At 32.9% G+C, this 24,170-nt stretch overlaps 1 protein-coding gene across 2 annotated transcripts in view; it reads left to right on the top strand.

Moving 5' to 3' along the window:
• Window positions 1-24,170, top strand: part of frem2b (FRAS1 related extracellular matrix 2b) — a 159,810-nt gene that overhangs the window by 71,618 nt on the left and 64,022 nt on the right. For both annotated transcript variants that reach the window (XM_087283168.1, NM_001137661.1), the window contains exons 3-4: window positions 8,706-8,852; window positions 17,430-17,660. In XM_087283168.1, the coding sequence (XP_087139294.1) occupies window positions 8,706-8,852; window positions 17,430-17,660 (378 nt within the window). The remainder of the gene's footprint in view (window positions 1-8,705; window positions 8,853-17,429; window positions 17,661-24,170) is intronic.

Raw genomic sequence — 24,170 nt, 5'->3', positions numbered from 1 at the left:
ATGGGCAGAGTAATTGATATACTCTGATAATAATGATAATAGTAATTTAGACTGTTTTATAAACAATGTACTTTTTTACCTTTGTAAATAAAAATAAATATATCAGAATCATAGTATCTTTCGGATTTATTGGGTTTCAAGTTTTCTTATACTCTATAAAATAGCCAGACACTTTCCATTTAGCAGTGTTGAGCAGTGATGCCTAGCAGGCAGGAGTCTGTGTGATGAAGGAGTCGATGGTGGGCACAGCAGGCCCTTCGCTCTCCCCTGTGACCAAATAAGGTCAGTCTGCAGACGCTGTGCTTATGGAGGAGACAGAGGGCACAGAGTTGGCACAGCTCAGCCTGAGTCTCATTCATAACACATCTGTCCATCAAAAGCCCATGTCATGCTTATTATCTTCTGCTGAGAGACAGGATATGCTATGTTAGGACTCTAGTGACTGCTAAGTCTATATTTGCTCTGCCCAGAGGACATCATCTTTTCTGTAATGCAAAAAGTGATAGGCAGTTGTTCATGAAATGGAAAGGCACCCCTTTTCTAAATTCTTTTTGATCTTCCATGAATATGTTGATTTAAATTTATATTATTAAAATACTATAACTCCATCTTACAGTGAAACAGCACTCCCATATTTACCTGACTGACCTTTAAACCTAATAATGCATTCACAATTTGTATTATAAATGTGTGGAAAGTTTGGAATGAGGCCATTTTTACCATGATTTTGGTAAATTTCTTCATTGACACTTTTTTGAAATTTAGATTACATTTAAACTACGCTAAAATCTATTTCAAAATGTTTCTAGTTAAATTTCTTTAAAATGTACCTTAAAAAGCAAAACAGTTTTTTTTTATCTACTCAATTATTTCTAACTAAAACAACACCAAAGCAACAGCATAACTAGTGCTTCAAAAAGTTTTTAAAGGGGACCTGTTATGCCTCTCTTTTAAGAGATAAAATAAGGCTCTGATTTCCTAGAGTGTGTATGTAAAGTTTTAGCTCAAAGTGCAAAAAAATAATGTTCTATTCCTCGTTGAAACTGCCCCTTTAATGCTGCATTCACACCAGACGCAGAAGAAGCATCAAGCATGTGTGAGTTACATGTTAATTCAATGCAAAGATGCGAATAGACATCCTGTGGTGTGATACATGCAAATGAAGCGGCGTGAATGACGCAATTCGTGTAAATGAAGCGGCATGAGTTGATCGTTTTGCCGACACTAACAACAGTTCATCAAACTGGGCTTGGCTCTGTCAAAAGCACGACTGAAAGCTTCTATCATCCAGGTTAAGTTTCTGAAGGAGTTTATGAGCTCACAGAGCTGGGTGTACCTCTGAAAGTATCTAGTGGACTCAGACACATCTCCAAATGAACCGATGCTGTTTTTCAGCCTTCATAAAGCACATAAACACAGATATTCTCTCAATAAAATCCATGTTAGCCATTTACCAACTAAGCTAGAGTCACCGGGCAGACAGAAGCCCTGCCCATCACGTGAATCAGCATCTGTTGTGAAGTGAATTTAATGCGCGAATGAAGCGGATTTGATGGGCAAATGAAGCAAGTGAACTCAAAATGTTCACGTGTCTATTTACACGCAAATATCGCAATTTATATATATATATATATATATTTGGTATGCACAATTTAAGAATGTGACAGAACGGACATTAAATTGCCCTTTCTGAGATTCCTTGTTTTTAGAGGGATTACCAGAGTGAACTAAGCCTAAAAAAAAAGGGACCAAAACAAAGACGGCCATTCCAGCACATAACTGACATTTCATCAAAGCAGAATATCTGACTTTAGCATTGTTTTTCTTATAAACAAGAATGTTCTGCAAACATATTACAATATTTTAATCTTTAGAAGAGACAAAACTTACATACAGCACCTTTAAATTTAATTGTGCAACCAGCAATCTTTTCCAAAGAGGGCGGAGTTACAAAAGCCTGTGTGTCAGCATAGTGGCAGATTTAAAAACAAGACTAATCTCCTATGCTAATGAGGGAGAGAGCATCACTAATGGGTGGGGCTTCCCCCCTCTAATGACATGCACGAAGAGAGAATTCAATGACAATGTTTCTGCAGAGTGTTTTTTTTTTTTATCAAGTGTGATTATAAAAAAATTAATAAACTTTTACAATTAGAAGTTGGTTATATTCGCAGACTGATGCCACACAACTGTGTTTAATCCCCTTATAAAAGTCATTTCTAAATAATAGGCCCCCTTTAAACACCAAAAAAGAGTTTTACTTTTGAAAATTTTCTCTTTCTCATGAAAAGGCGATTTATTAAATGCTAGGAATTCATAAACATTTATCTACAAAATAAAACACATTTTCACAAAACACAGAGTCAATTAAAAATACTTTAATTAACAGGAAACTATGCATTTTACCACAGATAAAACCAAACAAAGAACAGAGGAAAACAGAGGCTTACATGAGAAAAAACATTTATCTGCAAAATATATCTACAAAATCTAACAAATATTTGCGCAACACAGAGTCAATTAAAAAGACTTTATTTCATAAAGACAGAAAAAAACAATTACATAGTAACAGAACAGGTGTGAGGTAATTAACAACCAAGGAGACTAACTAGCAAACTCAGGCAGGAAAATGGGAACAGACAGTAGTGTGCTTGCCTTAAAAATAGTTTCATAATGTGATGAATTTATTAATTTAGTTGTCCCAACATTGCTTTATATCATCAAAGAAAATGAAAAATAATGAAATAATAGTTTCAGTTATTTTTCAAAGCAGTGTCTCCTCCTTACAAGGGGTGGGGGGTTGAACGTAATGCACTCGAGCGTATCCTAGAAAGCGAGACCTTGAGAAAACATTTGTGTTAAAGAAACCCCTGCTCAGCAATCTTAACCTTCAGTTATAAATTAACTGCAAGGTTTTCCTTCAACCCTTTGAAGTAGGTTTATCCAGCTGAAACTCAATCTCACCTCCAATACCTGAACTGCAAACCGGATTTAGAACAATAGCTGAACACCACTTATCAATATATGTGAATATGTGCATTAAAATCAAAGCTTGAGGTGGTCTATTGTAGGAGTATCTACAAAAGACTGAAGTGAATGAACGTCGATGCTGATAGGAACACTGTGAATACATAAACTTCCTACAGCGTATGAACTTCCACTTTTATTTATCCTACACAATCTATTCTACACAAAGTTTTACAAGATTTTAGAGCAACTAAAGGTCACTTTGATTTCTCACTTTTCCCTTTGAGGACAACAAGTATCATTTTGAGCTGCAGATTTGATATTGCTACTGTATTTTGTCATTTGCAGATGCAGAATGAAATTTCACCGCAGATCCTTTCCTCTGAAATGAAACAAATCTTGTTTATTCGTCTTGTCAGAGAGAGAGAGCAGGCTTTGGTGAAGGCCAGAAATCTTTGTATTCTGCGAATCTCCAATTCTCTTTCATCAAAAGCGTGTTGACACAGCCAATTATTCTGCAAAATGTCGGACTTTGAAGATGAGCCAGGTACTTCAGCTCAGATCTGAATCTTCTGTCATTCCTAGTTAATTTCTCCGCTCTGACAGGGCTTCATTTTTCCGCGGTTTGAAGCCATTTTCTCCGATAGAGCTTGTTATGTTTCATAAAAGCAGCTCTTATGAACACTTTAGTAGAAACCGCATCGTTGGAAAGAGTATCTCCTAGTTGTTAATCCATTTTTGTCAAGGTTTAAATGTGAAACATTAGAGATGAAACTCTTTTAGGTGGTATTTGTTGATTTATTTTTTATCTTCTTTAATGAATCTTTCTCACTGATCATGATCTTTGTTTGGATTTACAGATTTTATTTTTATGAATTCTATATATAAAAGTACATAAAACAATATTGAGAAATCTAAATTCTTCTTTTAGTATACAGTTCAATGCTGGGCTTACACCAAACTCAGAATTAAGTATTTGCATGAGTAAATTACACTCAGAAATAAAGATAGAAAATCTTTCACTGGGGCAGTACCTTTTCAATAGGTACATTTTTGTTCCTAACAAGTCCTCAAAGGTACATATTAATACATAAAAAGTACAAATGTGTACCACATAGTACCTTAAAGGTCCAAAAGCGAAACGTTAAGCTCAAAAAGTGAAACTTAAAGGTACAAAAGTGTACCCTAAAGGTAGTAATGTCTACCTGTATGGTACAAAATTATACCTGTGTGCTGTGACAGATTTGGTAAGATTATTTCTGAGAGTGTAACGTACATACAAAGTTAAAGCAAATGCGCAAACAGCGACAAATTATCGTTGATCACTGTAATTGCTGCATCATTTGCACCGTAATCGCTGAATTCACATCAATAATGTCACACAAGTTCAAATAAATGAACTCAAGCAAAAAAAATTGCATGAGGGAAAGTAAACTACATCAAATTATGTGGTGCTCCTCAAACGTAGTATCTGCTTGTTAAGTGTGACGTCACGCGAAGCAGCTTCTGGGTCCAAACGCTGTATCAAACTGTATGGGGAGACTCAACAAATGGTAATAATAAATGTTTACACAGTGCTGTAATACTTTTGAAAATCCTGATCGCAATATATATACACAGGGTGGGCCATTTATATGGAGGAAACCCATGCGGACACAGGGAGAATATGCAAACTCCAACTGACCTAGCCAAGGCTCGAACCAGCGACCTTCTTGCTGTGAGGCAACAGCACTACCCACTGCGCCACCGTGTCACCCCTAGTGATCCAATCAATAGCTACTGTTGCTTTGACAGTCAAAAAACATATACAGGCTAAACTAAATAATTGCTTACAGCTCTTGACAGCGTAGGACTCCAGACTGTCGTGACTCTAAAATGCAATCAGAACTGTTTGCCGAGGCTGTGGATTAAAGGTAAATGGAAATTCAATACTAGCCATATACAGGGTGGGCCATTTATTTGGATACACCTTAATAAAATGGGAATTTCTGGTTTATTATGTCATAATTTGCTGGTATTTTGGAACGGATGTGTGAATGGTCTTTTCCATGAAAATTCCTTACTGTCCTTTGCTGTGTGAACAGTGCTTTTTTAAGTTTACGGGTAAAGTTGTTCCGAAAATTTTCAAGATATTTGCTGGAATCATTGTGTGAAAGGGGCTCTTGAGAACCTTGTCTCTGTTCAAAGCAAAAACAATTACAATTTTTAAAATTTGCTTAACTAAAAATCCTGGTTTCCACGCAATCACTTCATCGTGTCTCAATGCAAATCCATCAAGTTTACTTCATGTTTTCTTTTCTTTCTTTTTTTTTTGTTGTTGATTGAACATAACACAATTAAGTTGTCCCTTAAAAACTCAAAAATTTTGTTGTTTCAACTCATTTTAAATAAATAGTTTAAACAAGCAGTAAAAATATTGTTTTGAGTGTGGGTTAGGCATGGGCCGGTATAAGATTCTGACGGTATGATAACCTTGGACAAAAATTTTTTTCACAGTGTCACTGTATTGTGATTACTGCTCTAATATATATATATATATATATATATATATATATATATATATATATATATATATATATATATATATATATATATATATATATATATATATATATATATATATATATTATTTGAAAATGTCTGGGTAAAAAACAAAAAAATATTTAAAATATTTTGGAACCCCAAATTTGTCAGGCTGAATAATGGAAATGAATCATTGACTTCTGCTGCCTAATTCTACACAGAATTCTTTACAATTTTAAAATAGCATCTATTTATATCTTTTCTGCTGGAGATACTGTTGTTCTAAAAACAAAACAAAAAATAAATAAATAAAAAATAATCTTTCACATACCTTAGGAATGGTATTACTGAATTTTTTGCCGATTTTAAAACCTTCACTTTTTCAAACCGCGATATACCTTGAGAATGGTTATCGTCCCATGCCTAGTGTGGGTGTTTACTTTTGGGTCCACAATTGGTCACACTTTATTTTGATGGTCCGTTTGTTGAATTTAAGTTACATTGCATCTACACGTCAACTAATTCTTATTAGATTATAAGTAGACTGTTAGGTTGGGGTTAGGGTTAGTGTAAGTTGACATATAATTGCAAAGTTTCTTATAGTCAGTTAAATGTCTGTTGAAGGAGCAGTATCAACAGATATTAAGCAGACAGTCCACTAATACTCAAATGGACCATCAAAATAAAGTGTTACCCTGCAATCTTCCATGCGTTTTCAAAACGTGTGTTCAGATTAGGGGCTTAAAACAGGGCAGAAAATAGACCATTACTTCTAAATTATGATGCTTTTGGATGTGTCTTAAAAACATTATGCTAGAGAACAGTACAAAATATTAAAAAAAAAAAGGTAGATAGCAGGTGCTACAAACACAGATATTTTCATATAAACTGTAAAAAAATAAATCTAACTTGTGTGCCTTGCCCTTTGAATGGAAGTGAAATGGGGATAGCTGGACGTGATGGGTTTGTAAAGCGTGACGACTGGACAGAAGAGGAAGGAGAGAAGGAGTGCGCGGTGTGGGTACGGCCTGTGTAGTGTTGCCAAAAGCAAACAAACCGCAGTCCACTGATAGCTCAGTACAAAGGAGCCAGAAAAGAGCAGACCTACTGACTCAAGTCTGTCTCTCTTTCTCTCTCTCTCTCTCTCTCTCGCTTCCTCTCTGTCTCTTTTCTCTCTTAACTTGCCAGCTGGACTGGACTTGACAAACGATACATGCCAAATGCTGATTAGGCAGGTCCGTCATACAGATCAATCTTTCTCTTTGTTGTATAAAGAATGTGTTGCGTGTGTTTTGTGTTTGTGTGTGTGTCTCAGCATTTGCTATTAAATAAGGGAGTTTGGTGAAACATAACTGAGTTTATTGAAAAGCATAAGCATATAATCAGTTGAATTAATAATAAATCCACTTTTTGATTTTTTTTATTGCCATTTAAAATTATATGCAATATAAATATTTCATCATTATATATTATTATTATTATTATTATTGTTAATATTATTATTATTATTATTATTATTATTATTAATGTTGTTGTTGTTAATATTATTAGCATTATTATTTTATTATTATTATTATTATTATTATTATTGTTGTTATTACTAATGTTACTTTTATTATTATCATCATTATTTTATTATTAATATTATCATCATTATTAATATTATTATTAGAAGTATTATTATTATTATCATTATTATTATTATTGCTATTGCTATTATTATCATCATCATTTTATTATTATTATATTATTATTGTTGTTAATATTATTATTAATAATATCATCGTCATCATCATTATTATTATTATTACTATTATTTGGTGATAGCTAGCTCTCTGCAACTCTCACATGTTGTGTAGTGTAGTTATTATTATTATTATTATTATTATTATTATTTTTATTATTATTATTATCAATTATTATTATTTTTTTTTATTATTATTATTATTATTATCATTATTTTTTTATTATTATTAGGTGGTAACTAGCTCTCTGGAACACAATATTATCATTATTTTTTGTCATTATTATCAATATTATTATTATTATTAATTTTATCATTATCATTATTATCATTATTATTATTATTATTATTATTATTATTATTATTATTATCTTTATTTTTTATTAATATTTATTAATTATCAATTAATTAATTTATTAATTTATGATTTTATTTTATTAAAAAATATATTGTTAAGTATTCCATATTTTTGCATTAAATAGCATTGATGCATTTAAATATTTATTCATATTTAAATTTACTAATTAATTATGAATTTTTCATTAAAAATGACTGACTAGACGTATAGCTTTTTAATGTTTTATGTATATATATATTCCATCTATTTATTTTGTATTAGAGCCTTCCTATTTTGTGCATAAATCAAAAAGCCACAAAATCCCAATTCTTCATAAATAGAACCATATTATCAGAGCTATATCTAAATCATAAATATTTAATTGTGTTCTGATTGCATTTCACTATGTATGTTTATGTATATGTAGTTTTATGGAGTAATGGTTAATCTCATATATTGTGCATAAAATGATCATCAAATCTTACCGACAAGGTCAAAAAAAGTCAAAATTCCAATTTTAATTTTATCAAACTACATCCTATATTTACATAATTGTATCTGAATTATGCATATTTAATTTATTGCATTTTTCTTTTACAATATTTGAATTCATACATAGGGAAGTAGCCATGTTTGTGTGTGTGTGTTTGAAGTCTGTCTTTACGTGCAGATTGTAACTGGTAGGGATGCCCTCCAGGAGCGAGCCTTCACTTTGAATCCCACTTCAAACGCAGACGATAAAACAGACGAGTGCAGATAGAAGGCAGACAAACCTTTTTTATTTTAATTAGAAAAGAAGCAATTAGACCTGCGCTTCCCCTCACTGCCGCATCACAGATTTTGACGGATACCACACTGCTCTTGTTGAGATGAATAAAGCTTTATGTATGAATTGGAAGAGTCAGCTCCATTAAACCTCAGCGGGCCATATTAAAGCTATAACTTCAAAGGAGAAAAGACGCTTCTAACCAAAATGGTTGTAGTTAAGTCAAACTTGGCTACATTTGTACTCAGATTAATGCAATAAGTGCACTGCAAACATACCATAGTTTACTGTACTATCGATTCTTTCCAAATCATTACAGCACCCTTTATCTACTCCTGACTTAATGTTCGATGTGTTTCTTTCCGTAGGGGGCAACAAGCTGAAAAACCAACAGTTCCGGCTAAACTGGGCTTGGATCTCCCTGGAGAAAGAGTACTATCAAGTGGATGAGGAAAGCAAGTTTCTGGAGGTGCTTTTGAGACGTAGAGGTTACCTTGGCGAGACCTCATTTGTCAGTAAGTGATGTTAAGAGAACATTTAATTTCCTGTCATGGACTACTGATAAGATTTAATGAAGAGTGTCTCTCTCTGTTGGCGTTAAGTAACTGTGACTTATAATTTGCTGATAGGAGTCTCTTTAGAACATCACTGTTTTGGGGCTCTTTGAACCCTTATTGATGTTGCTCATCATGTCATCAGATTTGGGTACTTGATTTGCATCATAGCTGTGCTTCCACCCACATCCTCATTGATAATGCTTGTTTTTCTGACTTGGTTTTAAGATCAACCACCCACATATCTCATTTCATGTCCCCAAGGAGAAAAGTTGAGTTTCCAGTATCAGCAGAAATTAAAATGTTCAATCTTCTAGAGGCTGGATCTGGAAGCTTGTAGGGGAAAAGGTCAGGGGTCAGCTGTTTAGCTGTGGATGTTAGCATATTCAAATTTAATTACTACTTAATTAGTGGGAAGAGGTGTTTTGATTTTATTTATTTATTTATTTATTGCTTGTTTGTTTGTTAGTTTGTTCCTTCATTTATTTATTTATTCATATGCTTGTTTAATTTATATTTTTATTTATTTATATGTTTATTTATTTATTTTTTATATATTTATATATTCGTATTAGTTTTTATTTATTTCTATTTTTATTTATTTATTTATACTTTTATTTATTTGCTTATTTATTTCTATTTCTATTTATTTATATATAATTGTATTAATTAGTTTATTTGTTTCTATTTCTATTTTATTTATTAAAATAAATAAAATATTATTATTTTATTTATTTATTTATTTATATATTTTTTTTCATTTGTTTCTTTTTTATTTATTTAGTTAGTTATTCATTCATTCATTCATTTAGTTGATAAATAAATCAGTTCATATTAATGTTCTGGTGATCTTGTTGGAGTTTATTTTTTTATTTTTTCATGGGCTGACTGTACATTCACATTGTTTAAAGATTTGAAGTCAGTAAGATTTATTTAATTAATTAATATTCATATTCATAAAAGATTCTTTAAGTTGATTTTAAAACATGTCAGTAAATAATTTTAGATAAATACTATTCTAATTAATTAATAGATTTAAATATTACATATATTTAAAAGAACATAGGTATTCTAGATTGTTTAGTTTTGTAGACTTATTTTAAAACATTTTTAGTTATTTTTATATTGTCTGTGATGTGTTTCATAATGTATTAGTCTAAGCCTAGAGAGTTTTTAGATTTTAAAAACACCACCAAAAGTTGCCCAGCAAGCATTGTTGTGTATTTAAAGTTTTTGTCTTGTTTGTAGTCCAGATATCTAAAAGAAATGTGTAATTTCAAATTAAATTCGTAAATCAAGAGGAATCAAGAAGATAATTCAAGAGTTCACATTTAGCTGATGATTGATAAGTAAGAACGAGTTTGGCATGCTGTCCTGTCCCTGTGCTCCGGGGATCCTCGAACCTGGGGCTCCCTCTTGTTTAATCAGGTGAGAGGGGAGTCTGAGCTCAGGTAGGTCTTGAGAGCTCCCTCCTATTTAATTAAGAAAGAGGGGATGAAATAGGGGTGAATTGGGAGATTCTTCTAGACGAAAATGTCTAAGGTAAGGAAATCTGGCTATTTACACGTATTCAAATTCATCTGATTGGTGTATCACCTGACTGCTAATGCAGGAGCTGCTGTGGTCAATCATAAGCACGAAAATCTCGAAATTAGTTTATATATAAACTTAGCATAAAATATATGGTGTTGGTTTAAGAATTAATGTGTCAAAATTTAGCAAAATAATCTGCCAGTGAAATAAGCAAAATAATATTATGTCAAAATGAAACATCTGATTATTTTGCTTACATCATTGTCAGATTTTTTTTTTTTTTAAGGAAAAATTACTTCATTCATTCATTCAGTTATTCTTTTTATTTTTGTCTTAGTCCCTTTATTAATCTGGGGTCGCCACAACGAAATGAACTACCAACTTATCCAGCACTTTTTTACGCAGTGGATCCCCTTCCAGCCGCAACCCATCCCTGGGAAACATCCATACACACTTATTCACACATTCATACACTACGGATAATTTTTATCATACCCAATTCACCTGTACCGCATGTCGTTAGACTGTGAGGGAAACCGGAGCACCCAGAGAAAACGCACGCGAACGCAGGGAGAACATGCAAACTCCACACAGAAACAGTCATGAGTGAGGTTTGATCTAACCTTCTCTGTTGTTCACTATAGCTGTTTCCCCTTACAATCACCGCTGGCGCGCATGCATTACTCACCTGTTTCTATTTGATCCAATCACCTCTCTGCTTGTACCTGCCTTGTCCTGTTACACTTTGTCAGATTATTATGTTCATTAAAGCCTACGGACATTCTCTCTCTAAAGAAAACAAGACTTTTATTCCAGGCTAGTCTAGTTTAGTTCCCTGATTTATTATTTAACTTTATTTTGCTTACTTGTGATCTGCGCAGTCTTCTTGCTGATAATACCCAGCTCCTCACCTGCGCTCGCCAGCTACAGCCCTCGCTCCACTCCAAGAGAGCTGATGTGGATTTTCTGTTATCCTTCAACCAGTCTGCGTTCTCCCACGGGTGGTCGAGGAACGGCAGCTGCCTTTGTTCATCCTCTTTCTAAATAAACTTTTTATTTGAACTGCAACCTCTCTGTTTTCTGTCCGAGCTTGACAGAAACGCCAACTGACCCAGCTGAGCCTCGAACCAGCGACCTTCTTGCTGTGAGACGACAGCACTCCCTAATGCGCTACTGCGTCACTAAAACTGACTTCATTTTGGCATATTATTTCATAAAGCATATTATTTCTATTTCTTGCTTGTCTACAAAAACATTTTGATTTAAGAATTTTTAGATATTTGGATTAGAAGCAAGGCAAAAAATCTAAGCAAGAAAACCGTTTTTTTTTGTGAAAGAAGTCCAATAGATATCGAATAGACATCTAAAACAAGGCTAAATTTGGGCTGTTAGTGAAAATCTAATAAAACTATTAAATAAAATAATAAATCGAATAAATGCTAACAATTGTTGGTCATTCATTTCAAAACTAAAGTAATTTTGGGTTATTCTTAGACGTCTATTACTGACAGCACAAATATAACTGTGTTAACACGTCTATTTGATGACTATTTATTACAAAGTTTGTTGATCGGTCAATTTTAAAATGTGGATTTTACTCTAATGGACAATTCTGGATTCTGGAATAAATCTGAAATCATTGTTTTAATCTACATCAGTTGTTGTAGCCGACTAATAAACCATGGCACTAAGGTCATGGCTTTGACCTGTTCAGGCATGAAGAGTTTAAGCATTCCCAAGAGGGGGAGTTTTCCATTTTCATGAGCTACAAACTGTAAAATCTAGAGCTTGCCCTCTGCATGGGCTTTTGCAGGATCACACTGAAAGACCTTCACAAGTTCTCATGAAAGAGATGAATATTCCATCCACACGCTGAGCTTGACCACCATTCCTCAACTCACCTCAGTTCCGGTCCAGAGCTCCACCGAAAAGACTAGCTGCTGTCCTGCTGTTCGTCTGCCACGTGCTGGGCCTGGATCACAAACCGTCTTGTACTGAAGTGGGGAGATGAAGAAGTCTTTGAAATTATGATTTATTTTCAATTATTATTGAGATTTTTCTCTCTATCTTAAGTTTATTATAATCGACTGATACCCTACTGAATAATTGCATTTTATGCAGGCATTTTTTGCAAACAGAACCCCTACTTTTTTGTGATATACACCTTAATTTCAAAGCACTTTTTTTTTTCAAATATGCTTCAAAGATTTAGATGCCACAGGGGGAAAAAACCCATGGCATCCACATTTTTCTTCCTTAAGCTCATAAATATGTTTCTCTAGTAACTGTCTCAATCAGGCCTTTCCGCTTTCAATTTACATTTCTTCTGCAAGGAAACCTTGTATCTCTATCAATGCAAATGAAAATGCCTTTATCTATTCTACTCTACCTGACAAAAGTCGATCCCAGTTGAAAGAGCAACAAATAATAACTCTTCTTCTAGTTGATCATTTGAAAAAGTGGCAGAAGGTCGATTTGTCAGATGAATCATCTGTTGAGCTGCATCCCAATCATCAAAAATACTGCAGAAGACATATTGAAACCCGCATGGACCCAAGATTTTCATAGAAAGCAGTCAAGTTTGGTGAAGAGAAATCATGGTTTGGGGTTACATTCAGTATGGGGGCATGCATAAGATCTGCAGAGTGGATGACAACATCAAAAGCCTGAGGTGTCAAGACATTTGTGCTGCCTATTACATTACAAACCACAGGAGAGGGCAAAGTATTCAGCAGGATAATGCTCCGTCTCATACTTCAGCCTCCATATCAAAGTTCCTGAGAGCAAAGAAGTCCAAGGTTCTCCAGGATTGAACAGCCCAGTCCCCAGACATTTCGGTAAAATGAGTATAATCTAGAGGCCTTTTCCTTTCATATAAGCCCTTTCTGATACCAAATGATCAACTAGAAATCAAGTTATTATTTGTTGTTTCTAAAACTTGCATAGGCGGCAAAGACTTTTGACAGATAGTGTATATACGGTTGAAGTCATAATTATTAGCCTTCCTGTAAATTTTCTTTTTCAAAGATTTCCCAAACAAAGTTTAACAGAGCAAAGAATTCTTCACAGTATTTCTGATAATATTTTTTTTCTTCTGGAGAAAGTCTGATTTGTTTTATTTCTGCTAGAATAAAAGCAGTTTTTAATTTTCTTAACCATTTTAGGGTCAATATTATTAAGCTGTATTTTTTTCACTTGTCTACAGAAATGTTCAGTCCACTAAACAGAAACTGGTGGAAAAATATACAGGGGGGCTAAAAATTCAGGAGGTTTCATAATTCTAACTTAAACTGTAGTAGATTCGAAAACAGTGTGAATTGTGTAGTATGTATTAAATTCATATCATTGCTGAAACAATAGACAAAACATATTTGGATAAACTATAACTGCATCTGCTTTTTTACAGTGTTGTGGCACAATGGGCTTTTGAAATGATATATACACTGAAAAAAAATGTTGCAAACAATTTATATGTGTTGAATTTAAACATATTAAATTTAGTAATGTTCAACTTAATTTGTTTGTTTAATTTCAGCCCAAATAATTTGTTTACAACCACTTAACTAAAAAGATTAGTAAACCCAAGAAAACGTCTTTAAAAAATTTTTTTCAGTGTATTTATATGAATTAGCCACATTTCAGACAATATGTAAAATAGTTTTGTTTCGTCATGAGATGGAGTTAAAATTTGTCAATAGAGTGTTTAGTTGTTTTTAAAAATATACAGTTTGAAGTCAGAATTATTAGCCCTCCTGAATTATTAGCTCTCCTGTACGCATATTTCTGTTGGATTTTTCAACACATTTTTCAACATAATAGTTTTAACAATTATTAATATATAATTTCTTTTATCTTTGCCATGATGACAGTAAATAATATTTTACTAGATATTGCTCAAGAGGGCTAAAATATAGATTTTTTTTGTTTGTTTTTAAAATAAAAACTGTTTTATTCTAGCCAAAATAAAACAAATAAGAATTTCTCCAGAACAAAAAATATATTATCAGACATACTGTGAACATTTCCTTACTCTGTTAAACATAATTTGAGAAATATTACCAAAAACAAAATTTACAAAAGGGCTATTAATTTTGACTTCAGCTGTACAGTATGTCTATTAGGATCAAGGGAAGACCAAGCCAGCCTCTATCCGATTCCTGGGGATCTGCCATTGGTTGTGGAAAGTCCAAATTAAACCAAAACAAATTATGACAATTGGCTAAGACTGACGATGAAAATTCGGAAAGGTTTTTTTGCGGAAAACCAAAAAAAGGTATTTTCCTAATTTTTTAAAGTAGAAGGTTCAACCCACTATAGTCAAGGTTTCTTTTAGACAACTGCTTTCCGAGTTTTATTATTATTTCATATTTTATTAGTGACCTTTGAGGCTTCTGTGGTGTTGCCCGCTAGCTGACAATGCCAAGGTTGCCATGAAGCTGCTGGCACTGTAAAAAGCCATGTTAACCCAAGTGGACAGAGATCATCCTGGACTGACAGGCTAGGATGAGCATCTGATCTTCTAAGGGGTTGGGAAAGACTAACCTTCAGAAACTTCACTTTATTCTCATCTTAAAGAATGACACTCGGCTCTCTTTGAAGCTTTTGTTACTGAATGGTTGCGTCACGCGTGCTGCAGAATCACTACATTGACTGTTAACAAAGCTCTGCTGTGATTTATAGAAACGCGGACGAGGTGATATAAACAGCAGATCCGGTCAGTCCCTTGACAGAGATGTTCACTTCACTTCAGGCAGTTTGTTGAAATGACACCGGCAATGTTTTTGAATCTCTGGATCATATTATGTGCTGTAAACTCTGCAACAAAACAAATTTATCTAAAAGGTTTATTTATTTTATTTTATTTTTGTTTGGTTGTTTTGTTCTGGTAATAATATACGATTAAAATGCTTAAAATAATCATCTATTTTAATTATTCAGTTTGTCAGTTTTTATCTAGGGAAATTTTGTTTATTTGCAAAACAAAATACTTTTGTGTTTACTTTTTTAACTCTACCCCAAATAAACTCTTCCCTTCCTCAACAGCCTCTAACTTCCCATTAAAAAATGTAATAAACATAAGTACAAAAAATAAAAAATAATAAAGATAAATAAATAAGGGTGACACAGTGGCACAGTAGGTAGTGCTGTCACCTCACAGCAAGAAGGTCGCTGGTTCGAGCCTCAGCTGGGTCAGTTAATGTTTCTGTGTGGAGGTGCTCCAGTTTCCCCCACAGTCCAAAGACATGCGGTACAGGCGAATTGGGTAGGCAAAATTCTCCATAGTGTAAGAGTGTGATTGAGTGTGTATGGATGTTTCCCAGAGATGGGTTGTAGCTGGAAGGGCATCCGCTGCGTAAAACAAATGCTGGATAAGTTGGCGGTTCATTCTGCTGTGGCGACCCCGGATTAATAAAGAGACTAAGCCAAAAAGAAAATAAATGAAATGATAAATAGATAAAAAGTAAAAAAAATAAAAAATAAATAAAAAAACAATAATAAATATTTATTCATATATTATTGCTCAGCTTTGATCAATATGAATAAGATAATAATTATTACAGCTCAAGACAATTAGCCAGCAGATAATCTAAAAAGAGACTTGTCAAACGGCTATAACCAGTGATTGTCAAATTTTTTTCAGTTTAATATATATATATATATATATATATATATATATATATATATATATATATATATATATATATATATATATATATATATATATAGACACATTTCTAAAATTATTATTATAATTCTAAAATGATATGAATGTTAGCTTGAAAGTTAAAATATTTTTTAAATTGTTTGTTTTGCCTTTTATATAATTTCATTTATTGTGAATCTGTACAAAGTCATTCTTTAAGGCTTAACTAGGTTAAATAAGCAAATTAGAGTAATTAGGCAAATCATTGTACAACGATTGTTCTGTGGACAATCTGAAAATATATATCTTAAGAAGAATAATAATAATTTTGATCGTAAAATGTTTTTTTTTTTATTAAAACCGTTTTTTTCTCTAGCCGAAATAAAACAAATCAAAATCAAGTTAAATTAATAAATAAATAAACAAATAATGATAATAAAGAAAGAAAGAAAAAGAATAATAATGCATTCATATATTATTGCTCAGCTTAAGAATCAAGAGAGTTAGCCAGCGGATAATCTAAAAAGGGGTGCCAGAACTTGTCAAAGGTCTTTAATCAGTAAGTGATAGTCTAATTTTTTTCAATTTAATAACATATAGACACATTTCTAAATTAATGGTTATAGTTCTAATATGGTATCAATTTTAGCTCAAATTTTTTATATATATGATAAAATATGGGCGATGTAGTGGCAGCAAGAAGGTCGCTGGGTCGCTGGTTCGATCCTCAGCTCAGTTGGCGTTTCTGTGTGGAGTTTGCATGTTCTCCCTCCGTTCGCGTGGGTTTCCTTCGGGTGCTCCGGTTTCCCCCACAGTCCAAAGATATGCGGTACAGGTGAATTGGGTAGTCTAAATTGTCCATAGTTTATAAGTGTGTGGATGTTTCCCAGAGATGGGTTGCGGCTGGAAGGGCATCCAATGTGTAAAAATGAGCTGGATAAGTTGGCGGTTCATTCCGCTGTGGTGACCTCGGATTAATAATGGGACTAAGCTGACAAGAAAATTAATAAATGAATGATAAAATATTATATTATAATTTAATAATATTTTTAACATTTTATATATTTTAATTTATTGTGATAAATATTCTGTACAAAGACATTCTTACCTTAAAAAAACAAGATTTTTTTCTTATTTAAAAAAATATATATTATTATTTATTATAATAATAATAATAATAATAATAATATTAATTATTATTATTATTATTATTATTATTATTATTATTATTATTATTAGCAATAATGTATTTCTAACAACATCATGTTAAATTGCTAAAAAATAAAGCTATATTCCCTTTAGCCAGCATCTCGGCTAGAAAATAGTATCCTTAAAGGCTTTTTTACTTTTTCATTCTAAAGGTATTGGGACCAAAGATGGCACAGCGGAAAAGGACAAAGATTTCCGAGGCAAGGCCCAGAAACAGGTTCAGTTTAACCCAGGTCAGACCACCGCTAGCTGGAAGGTGCGGATCATGTCAGACAGTCTGTATGAGCAGTCAGAGATCTTCCAGATCGTCCTGTCAGAGCCCGTCATGGCAGCGCTCGAGTTCCCAGAGGCGGCGGCAGTGGAGATCACTGACCCTGAAGATGGTGAGATCACACACACACACAACTAAACATGGGTTCCAGGTGTGCTTTTGTCGAGTGCAGTTAAAAATGTACATACATAAAAAACAGTGGCATTTTTTTTACCACATTTTTACCACATATTTTACCACATATTTTCTCTTCTGGAGAAAGTCTTATTTGTTTTATTTCGGCTAGAATAAAAGCAGTTTTAATTTTTTTAAACACCATTTTAACCTAATCAACCTAGTTAAGCCTAAGCTGTACTATAAGCTCTATAGAATATAAGCTGTATAGAAGTGTCTTGAAAAATATCTAGTCAAATATTATTTACTGTCATCATGGCAAAGATAAAATAAATCAGTTATTTGAAATGAGTTATTAAAACTATAATGATTAAAAATCTGTTGAAAAAATCTCTCCATTAAACAAAAATTAGGGAAAAAATAAACGAATAATTCAGGGGTGTTACATTTTTTTTTACCCCAACTGTATTATAGGTTGTCTATATATACGAGTGTGTAGTTAAAATGTATGTGTATCAACTATATTTAAATTACATTTAAATTTATAAATTGTAGAGTATTTTATATAGTTTAGGTTTTTAGATGTGTGCTTTTGTCATAGTTTTTGTCCTTTTAAGTACTTTTTGTTATTCTTGTTTACATATGTCTGTATAGTTTTAATTAACTTTTAGCTTTAATTAATTTATTAATTTTATTGTTACATTTTCTGATTTGGTTTTAGTTTTGGTAGTTTTTTTTCTTTCTTTATTATATATCTGTGAATAGTTGCAATGAAATTCAAATGATTTTACTTATACATTTTGTTTAGTTATATTTAGATTTTTTTCCAAAAAAAGTTAAATTAGTCATTTAAAATGACTTTATACAGTTGAAGTCAGAATTATTAGCCCCTCTGTTTATTTTTTTTCCCGAATTTCTATTTAACAGAGGTAAGATTTTTTCAACACATTTCTGAACATAATAGTTTTCAGAACTCATTTCAAATAACTGATTTATTTTATCTTTGCCATGAAAACAGTAAATAATATTTTACTAGATATTTTTCAAGACACTATAACATAAAGTGACATTTAAAGGCTTTACTAGGTTAAATAAGTTAACTATGCGAGTTAGTGTAATTAGGCAAGTTATTGTATAATGATGGCTTGTTCTGTAGACTATCAAAAAAATATATATAGCTTAAAGGGGCTAATAATATCGACCTTAAAATGGTGTTTAAAAAATTAAAAACTGCTTTTATTCTAGCCGAAATAAAACAAATAAGACTTTCTCCAGAAGAAAAAATATTATCAGACATACTGTGAAAATTTGCTCTTGCTCTGTTAAACATCATTTGGGATATATTAAAAAAAGAAGACAATTCAAAGAGGGCTACTTTATTGGTCACACTTTACAATAAGGTTTATTAGTTAATGTTAATTAAAGCATTCACTAACATGAACAAACTATGAACAATACATTTACTACAGTATTTATTGTTGTTAGTAAATGTTAGTTAATGAAAATACAGTTGTTCATTGTTAGTTCATCTTAATACACGGTGCACTAACTAATGTTAACAAGCATGGATGTGGATGTTAATAATGCATTAGTAAATGTTCAATGATGGTTAAATAATGCTGTACTAATGTTGTTCATGATTAGTTCATGTCAGTAAATTCATTAACTAATGAACCTTATTGTAAAGTGTTACCACTTTATTTAATATAACTAAGCAAACATGAGCTAACATAACAGCAGCTCTATTTTAACATCAACAATCAGGCTGGATGTCAGTGCGGGTGAACATGTCCGCTTTCTGTACATTATAATCATAGCATAAGATCTGCAGAACATCCTGGAGCCTGCAGATGAAAACACAGAGCCGCGTCTGTGATGTGGAGTCAGGATCTACGGCTGGTTTAGCAGGAGCTGCGCCTTTGTTCTCTTATCTGACTCAATGAGTTTCTCCACACATTTTACACAGCTTTGCGTAAAGATGTTGAATCTCACACCTGATGGCCCTGAAATCTCTTTCTTAAAAGCTGTGCTGCTTTTTTCCTCTTCCAGAAATGCTTAAAAGAAAATGCAACGTTGTTCTCTTTTTTCCCCTAGACATACTTTATATTCACAGCAAAATCCTCCTAGTAAAATTGACTCAGTTTAGATAGTATTTGGTCCCTTTCTAAATTGAGTTAAAGTTATTCAATTTAATGAGTCAATGAAATGATTAATTAAGTGATGAATGAGCACTGATGATGAGCACCTGCTGTTAATAAGCAAAAACACAGAGAAGAAACACAAAACTGCAACTGACTTCAGTCACCGCCTTAGAAGAAATCAGTTGAATTATAATACATTGAATCTCTCAAAATCTCAGCAGAGGATCGTTAAGCACTGCACAAACAGCAGCTTTACTTTTGTAAAATGCCCTTATTTAAAGAGAGACAAAATACTCTCTGAACTAAGTAAATTTTACTCTGAGGACTTTGCTGTGTTGTTACCATTGGTTGGCAGCATGGAAAAGTAAAGGTTTTATTATTTCAACATTTACAATAATTATTAACTTATTTACAATAATAATAATGATAATATAGATAACAACAAAGCAACATTTATAATAATAACAATAATAATACTAATAGCAAAAACAACAACAATAATCATATTGAGGTTACGTTATTGTAAAATGAAATAATAATTGTGTTTTTTTAAAGAAAGTTTTTTTTTTTTTTTTTTGTAAATCTGTAGTTTTAGTTGAATATTTTAGTTTGTTTTAGGTGACACTAGGCATACATCAAAAAAGCTCAAAATCATGTAAACATTATCTAATAACTGCCAGGTTTTTTTTAATAATATACACTCAATGGCCACTTTATTAGGTATACCCATCCCACAGTTTGTTAACGCAAATTTCTAATTAGCCAATTACAAGACAACAACTGAATGCATTTAGGCATGTAGACATGGTCAAAACAATCTGCTGCAGTTCAAACCGAGCATCAGAAAGGGGAAGAAAGGTTATTTAAGTGACTTTAAATATGGCATGGTTGTTGGTGTCAGACGGGCTGGTCTGAGTATTTCAGAAACTACTGATCTATTGGGATTTTCACGCACAACCACCTCTAGGGTTTAGAGAATGATCTGAAAAAGAGAAAATATCCAGTAAGTGGCAGTTCTGTGGGCGCAAATGCCTTGTTGATGCCAGAGGTCAGAGGAGAATGGCCAGACTGGTTCGAGCTGATAGAAAGGCAACAGCAGCTCAAATAAGCACTCGTTAGGGCCGAGATCTGCAGAAGAGAATCTCTGAATGCACAACACGTCCAACCTTGAGGCGAATGGGCTACAGCAGCAGAAGATGTTACAGCAGTGATGTTAACATGTCAATGTGGACCAAAATCTCTGAGGAATATTTCCAGTACCTTGATGAATCTATGTCATTAAGGATTAAGGCAGTTCTATATGCAAAAAGGAGTCCAACTTCCTAATAAAGTGGCCGGTGAGTGTATTTTTTTTATGGACATGAACTAACGTTAACTAACTATATATTGTAAACATGATCAGTGAAAAGTAAATAAACCCATTAAAGCAATCTGTTGAGTTTTCCTAAAAAGAAAAGGGAGTAAACCCATTGCCTTTAAATGATTAAGTAAATGACAAGTAAACATGCTATGTGCATAAATAAAATAATCAAGTCACAATGAGTGTACAATTTTTTTAATAAAGTAACTAATAGCTTTTAAACACTAACAAAGGTTAATAGAAATTGTAGCAAATGTACTATATTGCTGTTAGTTAATGCATAAAGTGTTTTATTTAAGGCGAGCTATGTTATCATGGATGAATATACATATCAGCTTTCCTCCAGCAGAGCTCATTTTCAACCACACTCGTTAGAGATCAAGATTTCAATCTTCTCAGATCTTCTCATCTGTGTTTCAGTCTTCAGGATAACATTACATAGATTAGTTGAGCTGAAGTGGAGAGATCGATATAGCACAAACTCGGTGGCCTCATGTGGCATTTATCAGTTACACAGATAAGCCTGTGTTATTCCTTTGCAGCAGGACATAAAAACAATTTAATGCCACGGCCTGAAAGGTTAAATCTCACTTAATTATCTTCTGCCTCCAAGTGCAACAAAAGCTTGAAACAAAGCATATAATTGAGCCTTTTTCTGAAACAAAACCCACTTAGTTGTGTGTCCACAGAGATCTGTTGGGCCATATATCGTCCACATTCTCTCTGAAAGTCAGGCCTTATACGGATTAAAGGGATTAATTGTTTGAAATGGAGACTATGAAGTTGGCAAACGTTTTGAACTCACACGAATTAATAGCATCCTTACTAATCGGTTTTAAGTTCATTGTCAAACAGTTTTTGTCTTATTTTTAGTTTTCAAAGGTAAAAACGAGATGATAATTAAATGACGACAAGCTACGAGTGACTAAATCTCTAACAATAATCCATTGACATTTTCATCAAGGACTAAAACTAAAAGAAAATGTCTGGGATTGTTATTTGGGAAGAAATCTTGTTAAATATAATCTCCTGAATGGCAGGGAGGTTTAGATTCACAGATTTAACCCTTTTACTTTGTTGGATTGTTAAATATTTTGAATGCTGACATACAGCCATGCTTTTTCACTACATTACATTCTCAGAAATAATTGTACAAAAGCTGTCACTGGGCTGGTACTAAGGCTGGGCGAGTTGGCCTAAAATCTAAATCTTGATTGTTTTAACCTTTTAACTCAATTATGATTAATGAACGCTTTTTTATTGACCCATGGAGCTTGTTTTTTTGTGTAGCCATGCATATATGCTTTAGCGTGCTGTTTGTGTTGGTCTGCAATAACACTTCCGAAACACTAGCTGGCAGTAGGTTTTTTAAATAATCGGAATAAAATCGGCCTGGGAGAATTAGATCGATTATAGATTCTAAATTTTGATTAATCACCCAGCACTAGCCGGTACCCTTTCAAAAGGTACATTTGGGTGCTTTTTAATAAGTTATATTTACAGTGAAGCACAAAATTACTCATACCCCTGGCAAATTCTGACTTAAAGTTACTTTTATTCAAGCATCAAGTTTGTTTTCGTCGGGATATGACACCGGTCTCTTAGAGATAATAATGACGATGATGAACAAAAGTCATCATTGAGGAAAAAATACTTCAGCTTTTATTTACATTTGATTAAAATCTCAGAATTAGCCAGGGGTGTTAATAATTATGATCTTGGTTGTACCTAGAATATGGACCCTTATGGGTACTAAAATGTATTTTTAATGGATCAATATGCATCCTTTAGGAGCAAATTCGTACTACAAAAGCATACAAAAGTGTTCCTTTTGAAAAGGTGCAGACAGCATATGTACCTCTATCTTTTAGAGGGTAGCTATTGGGTTATTCATTTAAATATTGCAGTATTGTATAACACTATTACATACTTAAGGTTAGTGACCCTTTGCACTTTTTATATAAAAAATGATCATTTAAAACAGACAGCAGTATAAACTCATAGTGGTACATAGTTCATTGCTGATTTCTTGTGCTACTAGAATCTTATATTTTTTGTTTTAGCCATTTCAGCTCTTATGATAAGGATTTTCAAATAGCACTATTAATCTATAAATCTATCTATTTATGAATATTATATCTATACACTACATGACAAAAGTCTTGTCATGGATCTTAGTTGTAAGAGCAACAAATATTCACTTGATTTCTAGTTGATCATTTGGAAAAGTTACAGAAGGTAGATTTTCTGTTGAATCATGCGTTGAACTGTATCCCAATCATCACAAATACTGCAGAAGACCTACTGGAACACACATGGACCCAAGATTCTCACAAAAATCAGTCAAGTTTGGTGAAAAAAAATCATGGTTTGGGGTTATACTTAGTATCGGGACGTGCGAGAGATCTGCAGAGTAGATGGCAACATCGACAACCTGAGATATCAAGACATGTATGCTGCCCCATACATTATAAACCACAGAAGAGGGCAAATTCTTCAGCAGGATAGCGCTCCTTCTCATGCTTCAGCCTCCACCTCAAAGTTCCTGAAAGCAAAGAAGGTCAAGGTGCTCCAGGATTGGCCAGCCCAGTCCCCAGAAATGAACATTATTGAGCACGTCTGGGGTAAGATAAAGGAGGAGGCATTGAAAATGAATCCAAAGAATCATGATGAACTCTGGAAGAACACTTTTTTTGCCATTCCACATGACTATTAATTAAAACTAAAGTTATTTGAGTCATTGTAGAGATGTATGGATGCAGTGCTCCAAGCTCATGGGAGTCATGCACAATATTAATTCTTTTTCCACTGCACCATGACTTTATATTCTATACTGTACATTATTTCTTTTAGGTGACAAGACTTTTGTCTTAACAAAGTCAGACGTTACTGTCCTAATTAAATAATTTAAAAAAAAGCCATGGTTATTTTTTATTTTGGTAAAATAAGCGTAATCTAGACTCCTATGCCTTTCATATAAGCCAGTTCCGATACCAAAAGATCAACT

Source organism: Danio rerio, chromosome 15 (genome assembly GCF_052040795.2).
Source record: "Danio rerio strain M-AB ecotype USA chromosome 15, GRCz13ab, whole genome shotgun sequence".
NCBI classification, from domain to species: Eukaryota; Metazoa; Chordata; class Actinopteri; order Cypriniformes; family Danionidae; genus Danio; species Danio rerio.
The sequence above is the reverse complement of the archived record's forward strand: the minus strand, read 5'-3'. Positions and strand labels throughout refer to the sequence as shown.